At 40.5% G+C, this 12,054-nt stretch overlaps 1 protein-coding gene across 1 annotated transcript in view; it reads left to right on the top strand.

Annotated features, from left to right (window-relative positions):
* The window catches only part of PLA2R1 (phospholipase A2 receptor 1), a 72,334-nt gene extending 60,280 nt beyond the window's left edge, over window positions 1–12,054 (top strand). Inside the window, exons 24-30 of the mRNA XM_007056656.4 lie at window positions 2,857–3,095; window positions 4,095–4,263; window positions 6,459–6,599; window positions 6,864–6,980; window positions 7,707–7,883; window positions 10,021–10,050; window positions 10,185–12,054. Of these exons, the coding sequence (XP_007056718.3) occupies window positions 2,857–3,095; window positions 4,095–4,263; window positions 6,459–6,599; window positions 6,864–6,980; window positions 7,707–7,883; window positions 10,021–10,050; window positions 10,185–10,402 (1,091 nt within the window). The 3' untranslated portion in view covers window positions 10,403–12,054. The remainder of the gene's footprint in view (window positions 1–2,856; window positions 3,096–4,094; window positions 4,264–6,458; window positions 6,600–6,863; window positions 6,981–7,706; window positions 7,884–10,020; window positions 10,051–10,184) is intronic.

Genomic DNA, 12,054 nt, shown 5'->3' with positions numbered 1-12,054 from the left:
AGTCACACCAGTGCCAAATCCAGAGGTAAAATTACCTCTCTGCTCCTACTTGGGATTCTCATTTATGCATCCAAGGATCGCATTAGCCCTTTTGGCCACAGTGTTGCACTGAGAGCTCATGTTCAGGTGATTATCTTCCCTGAACCCCAAATCTTTTTCGGAGTTACAGCTTTCCAGAAGAGATTCCCCCATTGTGTAAGTTATGCCCTATATACTTTGTTCCTAGATGTATATGTTTACATTTAGCCATATTAAAATACACATTGTTTGCTTGCACCCAGCTTACCAAGAGATCCAGATCACTCTGTATCAGTGACCTGCCCTCTTCATTATTCAACACTTCCTCAATTTTTGTGTCATCTGCAAATTTTATCAGTGATGATTTTTGTTTTCTTCCAGGTCATTAATAAAAATGTTAAATACCATAGGGCCTAGAACCGATCCCTGTGCGACCCCATTAGAAACACTCCCATTTGATTCCCCATTTACAATTACTTTTTGAGACCTATCATTTAGCCAGCTTTTAATCCATTTAATATGTCCGATGTTAATTTTGTTATAGAGACAAGGTGGCTGAGATAATATCTTTTATTGAACCAACTTCTCTTGGTGAAAGAGACAAACTTTAGGGCTACACATAGCTTTTCTTCTTGGGATGGGTCATTTAGTTCTTTGTTCAGAGCTTCGATTGTAGAAAAGTTACTCCAGAGGGAAGAAGCAGGAATGAAGACAAAATGGAGATGATGCAGCTGCCCTTTATATTCTTTTGCCATGAGGCTTGTACTTCCTTTTTCCCAAACACAAGGTGCCCAGCACATGGCATGGAAAAGTCTTAGAATTCTGTCCATCAGGATACCAAATGCCTTGCTGACTCATAAGGTATATTCACTGGTTCCTTTCAATGGGTCCATTGTACAGTTAATGACCCTTGATGGGCCATCAAACAGGCTAGGCACTGATGATGCTAATCTGCCTGGAGATGTCACACAGAAACACAGCATATTAACCAGGACAATTACTTAATGACAGGTTTCAGAGTAACAGCCGTGTTAGTCTGTATTCGCAAAAAGAAAAGGAGTACTTGTGGCACCTTAGAGACTAACAAATTTATTTGAGCATAAGCCTTCGTGAGCCACAGCCCACTTCATCGGATGCATGCAGCGGAAAACACAGCGGGGAGATTTTATATCCGATGAAGTGGGCTGTGGCTCACGAAGGCTTATGTTCAAATAAATTTGTTAGTCTCTAAGGTGCCACAAGTACTCCTTTTCTTTCTGTTTTGCTTGTAAGTCTTCCTGTATACCTATGGGCTGGCAAGTGGGTAATGAAGTCTTACAGTGACATGTGATCATGTCACCTGAACTGGAATCCATCTTTAACCTGGTGCTTTTCCATTGAGAAGGAGGGGTGGGAACCCAGAGGGACAAAGGATTCCCGCCTTATGCAAAAGATATATAAGTGGGTGGAACAGAACAAAGGGGGCAGCCATCATGAGAAATCCTCTAGCTACCACCTGAGCTGGAACAAGGACTGTACCAGGGGAAAGGATTGTGCCCTTACTAGGACGGCGTCCAGTCTGTGAAAGAAACTTATTGAAACATCTCTGAGGGTGAGATTGTATCTGTATTCAGTTTTATTACTGTACTAGACTTAGACTTGCATGTTTTATTTTATTTTGCTTGGTAATTCACTTTGTTCTGCCTGTTACTACTTGGAACCACTTAAATCCTACTTTCTGTATTTAATAAAATCACTTTTTACTTATTAATTAACCCAGAGTATGTATTAATACCGGGGGGGGGACACAAAGAGCTGTGCATCTCTCTCTATCAGTGTTATAGAGTGTGAACAATTTATGAGTTTACCCTGTATAAGCTTTATACCAGGTAAAATGGATTTATTTGGGATTTGGACCCCATTGGGAGTTGAGTATCTGAGTGTTAAAGGCAGGAACACTTCTTAAGCTGCGTTCAATTAAGTCTGCAGCTTTGGGGCACGTGGTTCAGACCCTGCGTCTGTGCTGAAGCAGACTGGCATGTCTGGCTTAACAAGACAGAGTGCTGGAGTCCTAAGCTGGCAGGGAAAGCAGGGGCAGAAATAGTCTTGGCACATCAGTTGGCAGCCCCAGGGGGGTTCTGTGATCCAACCCGTCACAACGTGACGCTCTTTACAGCTAATTTCTGAAGGCATCCCCTAGTCTTTGTACTATTTAGATTAGTCTTTGACTCTGAGATTGTTAATGCACAATTTTCTCTCCTTGAAAAGACCTCACAGTTGGATATGTACATTACTCACTCTGTGCAAAATATGTATTTTTTACAATTCAAAACCAGGCTCTTATTAGCATGATAAGCAGATAAGTAAACCTTTGGATTACTCCAGCTCCTCAGTCCAGTGGGAGATCAAGGAGATCCCATTAAACAGGTGTGTAATGAGACCCTCTAAGGTTACACTCAAAACATCACTGTAAAACAGCATCACTGAGCTGGTGCATGCCTTTACCCTGGGATTGAGGCCCACTGGCATTAGTTCCCATTTGAATTCTTGTTGAAATTCAAAGTTTGAGAGTGGATAGAAAGCCTTCCTCTCTGTGTACTGAATCCATTCATTTTCCACACAAATTCAATCGTTGGTCTTGCTGTGATTTCAAACAAGAGTCGTGTGTGTGTTTGTTTGTTGTGTTGACATGGTCTCAGGCGTGCTTCTAGACGAACTAACAGATTTGGGATTTTTACATTTGTTTTCAAGGATAGTCATTCGGCTTTGAGAACTGTTAATTTATTAAATATTGTCTGTTAAAGGAAAATGTTTGATACTGAAAATACTGGATATTTTGTCTTTTTCTGTTTGTCGCAGATACGTCTAGACATGCCATAGATGCATCTGAGATGTATCCAGTACCAGATACTTTAGAATATGGAAACAGAACATATAAACTAATACATGGGAATATGACTTGGTTTGCTGCTTTAAAAACCTGCATGGCAAATGGAACTGAATTGGTCAGCGTTACGGACCATTATCACCAAGCCTTCCTCACGGTCATTGTAAACAGACTAGGATATGCCCACTGGATTGGACTATCTACCTCAGATGTACGTAATGGAGTCTGTGCATATGAATATGATACTGTAGATTAGTTTTTACAGTAATAAGGTAACAAGCTGTAAAAAAAAGAAAAAAAAAAAAGGAAATGTGTATTCACTTGAAATTGGTGCATTTGTAAATAGAGATGAGCTTACAGCAAAAACCTCAAGCTGAATACCCCTGTACTTGGGAGAAGTTCGGATCCTGAAGCAAAACTCAACTATGTGGCTTGGGCTTATCTCTAGTTGTAACACAACATACAAATAAATTGTAATCAGTGTGGTGTCAGCACTGCATGATGTGATGCTGTTGTGATGCTAGAGTCCCAGTACTGAAAAGAAGCTTAAAGGCAGAGAGAAGAACATTCACAGGCAAAAAGCCTTTTGTAAGCTGACCACTGAAGTGGCTTTGGCTTCATTCTTGGTATACTTATACTCCAGATAACTACTTTATTCATGGTCAGCTGCCACAGTGGTTCAGTTAGTACAGTAAAAGCTTTTTTATCCAGCATGTTGGGGGAATGGGGCGTACTGGTAAGTGAAAAATTCCAGTTAACCAAGAGGGAGGGAGTTGGGTTGCAGGGCTGGGAGTTGGGGCACAGGCTCTGGGAGGGAGTTTGGATATGGCAGGGTGCTTGGGGCAGGGGGTTGGGGAGTGGGAGAGGTTTCAGGGTGCTAGATCTGGGGGGTGCTCACCTCAGGTGGCTCCCCACAAGCGGCAACCTGTCCCTGTTGTTTCTAGGTGGAGGCGCAGGTAGGCAGCTCTGTGCGCTGCCCCCGCCCTGAGTGCTGGCTCCGCAGCTCCCATTGGCCAGGAACTGTAGTAGAAAGGATCTTGCAGAATTACATAGTAATGGTCCTTGGGAATGTGTCTGCATCATTTAGTTAGGGCCCTGCCTTGGAGGAGGAAAAGCCAGATTTGCCAGCCCATGGAAAGGATATCAAAGAAGAAGCCACTTATGTGACAGTAACACATAAAGAGAAATAATCCTGAATTTATTTTGGCAGAATGGGCTTAACTTTGAGTGGTCAGATGGTACCAAGTCTTTGTTTACCTTTTGGGGAGATGAGGAGTCACAGTCACTGGGCAGCTGTGTTTATATTGATATTAATGGGCAGTGGAAAAGTGCTACCTGTGAAAGACTTCTACAAGGAGCAGTTTGCCATGTGCCAACTGGTAAGTCATAGTTTAGTTTTATATTAAATCTCAAGAAATTTAGTTTTACACATTGTCTATGGAAGAATGTGAACAGAAGTATGTTGATTCACAGTTGACTACTGATTATTATAAAATATAGAAGTATTTAGGGCTAGATTCACAAAAGGACGTAAACTGCTTTAGGAGTACTTGTGGCACCTTAGAGACTAACCAATTTATTTGAGCATAAGCTTTCGTGAGCTACAGGTCACTTCATCGGATGCTTATGCTCAAATAAATTGGTTAGTCTCTAAGGTGCCATAAGTACTCCTTTTCTTTTTGCAAATACAGATTAACACGGCTGTTACCCTGAAAACTGCTTTAGGTGACTAAATCCCAGAATCAGGCCCTACTGGGATTCACAAACTCCTGCTCAGGTGCCACCAAACTCACTGGGTGCTTAAATTACTGCAGTAAAAGTTCCCTAGGCACCTACTCTTCTGCCTCTATGCATGTGCATGACACCCCATGTCAGATGTCCGAGATGCCTAAGCCCCAGAGTCATGCACTAACTGGAGGAAGATAGGAGTTCCTCTGCATAACTTACCTGAAGGCCTGATCTAGTCAACATGCTCAGAGCTTATCTATCGGATTAAGCCGCCATAGGCCAGCTCACACAAAATGAGCAGCAGCAGTCTACACCTCATAAGCACTGGTGTAGACCATTGGGATGTGGGAGACCCCTGAGGAGGAGAAGGGATGTGAACAGCAATCTCCTGTCTTTTGGGAGCTTGTTCTGAGCACTAAGCTATTGGATATTCTGATGTGATGTTCCCAGTCTCTCCTGTTGAAGCTGTTCCATTGTGGCTCAAGGGGACTGGGTCATGGGCCTTCCACCTCCCAAGTGAGTGCTCTAACTACCAGGCCACAGAGTCATTCTCATACTCACGATCTCTCTGGCCCCATGACTGAGAATCCGAAGCAGGTGGAGGAACCTCCCTGCAGCCCACACTTAGACCCCTAACTCCATTAGAGGGGCAGGCCTTAGCACACCTTGGCCTCCATTGGCTTGCTGAGATGAGTAGCCACCTAGTATGTTGGCTTTTGTGAATCCCATTCTTAGGTGCTAGTTTTCTCCCCATTCATTGTATAGGGGCTTAACTCAGGCTTTGTGAATCCCAGTGGTCTTTAGGTGCCTAAAAGTTGGCGTGAAACTAAATTAAAAAAACAAACCTGGACTTTGGGTTCAGGCCAATGGGAGAAAGGAAAACACCTTCTTGTAACTGGAAAAAACAAATGAGAAATGTTAGATTTCTTGGATTAAGACTAGATTTAGCATGAAGTATAATACACTTCAATAAAATTCACTGAGCATGGATGATTTGGTGGTCATCAGTTAGAAATGAGTAGACTCTTGTCTAGATTTCCTGGATCCAAACCACAGTTTAAAATCCTTCCATGGATGTCTTAGCCCTGAGGTAAAGAGAGTTCCAGGCAATTTACTGTGTGAGGGGGGTTTTGAATAAGACCAAATACCGAGATCCTGTTTTCATTCTCTTGAATCATAAATGATATTGCACTGCCTAGAAAACAAGAAGGACATATTTAACAACACTGGTGATATACTTAAAATGGTGCCTCAAAAGTGGTTATACAAAAGTAACTAACAGTTTTTAATTGAATTAAAGGTACTGTCTCTGCTGAGTCCTTTGCAGTACTAAGCAGTGTCCTTTAAACATTCCTTCAACACAGAACCACGTTACCCTATCCAAGGGCCCAGTCCTGCTGCCATTGAACTCCTATTGGCTTCAATGGGAGTAGCATGAGATCTATTGTCCATTTTAAAAAATATATATTGAGCTAATTTCTCACCAGATGGCATCTAGGGTGAGGAAAGGCAGCAGGATCAGTCAGAATGATTGTATTTATTATGTGGCTGTATTCCTTAATTTATCTTATTTGGGTTTAGGAATAGCTTACTTCAATTTAGCTTTATGCAAAAAAAGAGAAAAAAATAGATCTAAACTGTGGATGAGTCAAGTGTCCATTTTTCGTTATAATTTTTACAATAAAGAAAGATTTTTCCATGCCATAATACAGTAAAAAAATTACCAGTTTACATGTACGCTTCTCAAGTGTAAAATTATTGCTAGTATTATTCTAAAATGATTTGTGGGATGTTTCTTAATATATTGTGTTACTCCATTAAACCTACAATGTTATTTCTGTCACAGAAAAGAAACTAATTGAATACAAAGGCTTATGCTCAGAAAAAAATGTCACCTGGATAAAATTTAGAAGCAATTGCTACAGGTTTTCCACAGTTTTCGAGAGTACAAGTTTTGATACAGCATATGAATTTTGCAAAAAGCAAGGTAATCTGTTATTAGTTATCTTTACAGCAGTAAAATGTCATGTATTCTTCTGAACATCCCCTGTCATCCAGTCCCAGCTTCTGGCAGTCGGAGGTGTAGGGACATCCTGAGCATGGGGTTACATTAGTTATCTTGAGAAGAGTGAATTGCGATTACAGCTGGAGGAGTAGATTTCCCACTGTGTAAGGCTAGGTGAATAGAGTTTAATTATGTTCTGAACATGATCAACAATGAAGAAACTTGGTATATATGTTTCATCTGCAGGATCTAATCTTTTAACTATTAAAGATGAAGATGAAAATGCTTTCGTTCTGGAAGAATTGCACCCTTTTGGTTCTTCTGTCCAAAGGATTTGGTTGAACATTCAGTTTGTTGCGAACAGTAAGTAATGGAATACATTAATATGATGATACAGTTCTTAGTTTAGCGTTGACAACCACTTACCAGAACACTCAATTTGTTTATCTCAGATGTCTTTGTCAGTTTAGGGTGCACCTGAAATACAAAGTTCTATCTCTGTAGCTGTTAAAGCTATGACCATTCAGTTGGAACATTCTGGCTTGTGTCCCACTATAATGGCTGGCTCACAGGAAGGATAATACCCTTATTCCTTTCTGAGGCAGGATGGCTGGTTACTGCAGAACAGATTCCCTCCTCCTCCACATCACCAACCACTCTACTCCACAGCACAGAGAGACATCCTGTTTCATTGCCCACACCTTAACTGCTCATAATGGATGGCACTGTTTTTGTTGTGAGAAACAGGTTTTTCAATGCTGGGCCCATATGCAGTCTGCTCCTGGTAGGTAGGCTACCTCTCTGAGGCTCTGATCTAGGAAAACACACAAGAATGTGCTAAAGTCCATCAATATTCAGGAGACATGCAAGTGGTTTCCTGAATAGGAATGCTTTCCTGAATTGGAGATGGAGGGAACAAAAAAAGCTCCTGCAGTGCATATCAGAGAAGATAATTTTGCCCATATTTTTGGGGAGCTGGCTCTCCAGAATCCCCCTATCCAGTTGTCCTCTCCTCATTCTTTCCTGTTCAGCATGTATTTAAACACACATTACACAGACCTCACAGTCTTTAAATATTTTTGCCCTTAGATGACACAGTAGCATGGCTTGATGGTTCTCCCTTAAATTATTCAAACTGGGGCATCAGGGAGCCTGACTTGGATCATCTCAAAGGGAATTTTTGTGTTGCTTTGAGGACCACAGATGGAGTATGGCAATTATCTCCCTGCAGAGAGAAAAAGGGATTTGTATGTAAAATGGATACAGGTATGTGTTTATGTGAAAGAAAATAACCATCTCTTTATAACATTGTTTTATATTCCCCTGGTTTCCCCTTTTCTTTACTTTAGGCTTCCCCTGAAATGGTGTTCAGTTAATGGCCTTTAATGCCATTGCACCTTCAGTTTCCCATATGTCTGCAATCCTCTTCACAACTGGACTTTGCATTCATGAAGCCTGTAGCCACAGGCCTCACTTGATTTTGGTAGTCTATAAATATAAAGGATATTTCATTTTTTATAGATAATTTTTGTCCCTTTTTATTCATGGACATAGCTTTGAAGAAGTGAACTAACTTCAAAGGTTGCAATTTTATCACTGATTTTTTTCCCTAAAGATCATTCTTTATTTCTGGTTCTCCCTAATGCCATTCAAAATTGGCCTGTAGGACCCATAAAATCCTTAGTTGTGGTCACCTTATTTTGATGGGGATGCAGACCAGTTTGTAGTTGCAGGGAACAATGGGCGCTGCTACTAATGGTGCTAGAGCTGCTGTAGCTGCTTTTCAGACTGCTGAGTCCGCTCCTCTGCTGAGCAGCCTGTGTGGCCTCCAGCCACAAGAGCAGCTTGCTAAATAGTGTGAAAGACAGCCTAGGATAGTGGACTGAACAGAAGCAAGCTCCCTTACTCTAATCCTAGTTCTGACTCCCACTGTGGCCATGGTCAAGTCACTTAACCTGTCTGTCTTTGTCTTCCCCCTATAAAATGGGGATATTTAATAATTACTTTACTTACTTACTTTATGCCACTTCTTTAGTAGATTGTACAGTGCTCCTATATAAGTGCTAAAGTTCACCAGAACATGCACAAAAGCCTCCAGTACCCCCCAAACTCTTAGCTTATTTGAGAAATTGTTCTTTGAAACACTTTAGAGTATTAGAAATTGCACAGACAATAGTTTCCATTTGTACAATAAGAGATTCTCCCTCTCCTTTTTTTATATGAAATGAAATATAGGGCATCCTAAAGAATTATCTCACTGATCCTCTCCAAAGTACCAAGTCTGGCCTGACACGTTGTGCTACTCTATAGTCACAGGGGACAGGAATCATTACATTACATGAAAAAATGGTTTTGCCGGCCCACCCAAGAGTACTAAAATCAGCATTAGCCCTGCTAGTTAGTCTTAAACCAGGCCTGTGTAATGGTGCTCCCCTACTTGTCCAGGGTGAGAATTTCTTTTTCTTTTTTGTGTGTGTGTGTAAATATCACTACCTTTTTCACAATCACCAAGGCTGATGTGATGGGAATGTTAAAGTTTTGTGATAATTTTGCAAGGTTCTCTTGTGCCCCCTCCCCCCCAATAAAAATAAAAGTGTCCCAACATTAAATTGTACCAAATATATTTTGGGGAAAGTAGTAGAATCTTCTAAGTTTTCTCCTCGTGAAACAGCTGACTCATAAAGCAGGTGGCAAATAGAAAAATTAGACCTTTGATTTCTACGCTGCTACAGTTCTTATATAGATCAAATGGATGACTGAAAGTTGTGTCCAAGTATTTATGCCTAGACTTTTCTATGGCACTCAGTAGTACAGTATGTGCTTCACAAATATTAATCAATTTAACCTCATAATTCCCCCAGAGGTATGTAAATGTTATTTCCCCCCCTATAGAGAAGGACTTGGCCACAGTCACCCAGGAAATATGTGGGAGAACCAGAAACAGAATTCAGATCTTTTTATTCCTAGGCTCATTCCTTAACCAAAAGACCATCTTTCCACTGTACGAATAGAAAAGACTTAAAAGTATTAGAGCCTGACACCCTCACCCAGTAGCGGCCCAATCCTGCTTCCACTGAAACCCAGGGCAAAAATCCAGTGACTTCTGCAGAAGCAGATCAAACCATAACTGAGCATTCTTGAACTTTAGCTCCTTCATATTTAGACTGTGCTTATCTCACATGCACTTTGGTAAGTGAAGGAATTTTAAATGATGCATCAGGCCATATTTATCCCAGTGGGCTGTAACTCCTATTGACATCAATAAAGTTAAATCAGGGATGGCCCATTATTGTTATAAAGTATGTCCCCTCCCCCACACGTAGCAACTTTACAATAAAGCATGTACATTAACTTTTATAAGTTGTCTGAATAATTTTCATGCTAACTTTGGATTCTGTTTCAGATATCTTTGCAACAGTGCAAACTGTAAAAGGTAAATCCTACTATGTGATACATTTATATTTTTATCAGAAATACTGAAGCTAAAACATTTTCTGCATCTGTTTTTATGACGTGACTTTCTTTCATTGTTATGGAACTTTTCTTCTCCTTCTTCCTTCATTTTAGCATCACACCGTGGGATCATAGCTCTAGCTGTAATGCTGACATTGGTGATGGTGGCTACTATGTCTACATTTCTGTGGTGCCTGTACAAACAGAACAGCAGTCTCTTCAGTAGAGTACGATGGTTCAGAAATCCATATTATTCACAAACGAACTCTGAAGATCCAGCTGTGGACGAAAGCATCCTCATTTCTGATCTTGAGAGAAATAGTGAAAATTAATGGTGCAAGGAGGACCAGAATAGTTGCATTTAATACAGATAACACAAAGAAACTCTACAGAATAGTTCATTTTATGAACTAGTTACTACCTAGGACCAGATCACACCTCAGTTTTTTGCAATGGACAAAATGAAGAGTGGAAAAACCATTCAAAGGAGCAAATATCTGTCAAAAAGAAGGAGAGTGAAGCCTAGGTAGCAGCTGTTTGTCCCTTCCCTCTGCTCCTGTGGCAGCTTCTCTGTGTGAATTCTCTGCAATAAGGCCTCTGCAGATTTTTAGGGAGCACAAATGGACAGAGAGGGGTTAGAACCAGGAAACATATGGAATTCACAGCATCAGCCCATCAGCGTTAACTCGGGTAGGTTTGCACACCATTCCTGGAAACCCCTGTGGAAAATGGGTTAAGAACAGGTTTCCTTTGAAGCTTTGCTAGATAGAGAGTGATACTCCTTCAACAATCCGTGATGATGCAAAAACCATGATGCTTGCCTCTTCTGTTCTTACAGATTCAGGTACACAGGGCTCAGTCCTGCTCCCATTGAAGTCAATAGTAAATCTCCATTGACTTCAGTGGTACAGATCAGGCTCTGGGATGGAAACCTGTTCTAATTTGATTTTGATTCAATACAGTGTTGTTAAATGATCAGCCCAAGGAGAATCATGGTGAGTCTTTCCCTTGTGAGAGAACCTAGAATTCTCCAGTTGCCTGAAGATCCTCAGGATAGGCCCAGAGATCTCAGGACCTGCAAAACCTATCATGCTACATGGGATAATTAAACAGAAACCCTATGGCCTGAAGGCAGCAGAGATTTTTCACTTAGCTTTGTTCCTTCTGTGTATTTTGTTGTTGTTTGTTGCATTTTATTTTACACAGGAGGCAAAATCTGGCCATAATTAACATTACATTTTTGCCCTGATTTCAGGAAACTTAAAACATAATCAAATTACTACAAGAATCTTTTGCTCAATACCCAGTTTTGTACAAAGAGAATTACACTAGTATCATTTTTCAGACATCGGAATACCCCGTGTAGATTTCCAGCATGTGGAGAAATAGAGCCATTCTTGGTTGGTTTGCTTGCCTGTTTTGTTTAGGTGTTTTTTGGTTGGTTGGGGAGGGGTTAGTTTTTTATTTGGTTTGTTTGTTTGTTTTGCAAATATAAAAATATGGGGAAAAAATTGGATGTGTCAGAATTGACCAGTTCAGTGCACCATTCCTACCTTATTGTTAAATTTAAATACTTAAAACTTGCCATTGTGTACAGACTTTGACTGCTTCACATTGTTAATATAATAACAGGAGTTACTCCAAGTTATCTGTTAAAGATTAAACTTTGAGATAACACACTTGTTTCGGGGGGTGGGGGGGTTTCTGCAACAAACTAAGCACCTTGCTTTGATCCTATTTTTTTTTTAGTCAGTGTCTGTATGAAGAAACTGATTATAATCAGTTTCACTCAAGCTATGGTAAGAACTTCCTTTACTTTTCTCTTACATAAGGAATTACTGTTACACCACCTAATTCTCATAATTATAGTTCACACTAACCCAGGACTATAAGTGTTGATTGTGCTTTCTGTTCATCCTTGTTCTAAACTTCTGTTTCCATTCCTCTAACTGGCTTTTCCTGGATCACAGGCGTTTTGTATTAT

Source organism: Chelonia mydas, chromosome 11, assembly GCF_015237465.2.
Source record: "Chelonia mydas isolate rCheMyd1 chromosome 11, rCheMyd1.pri.v2, whole genome shotgun sequence".
In the NCBI taxonomy this organism is placed as follows: Eukaryota; Metazoa; Chordata; order Testudines; family Cheloniidae; genus Chelonia; species Chelonia mydas.
Note: the sequence above shows the minus strand (reverse complement) of the source record. Positions and strands in the feature narration are given on the sequence as shown.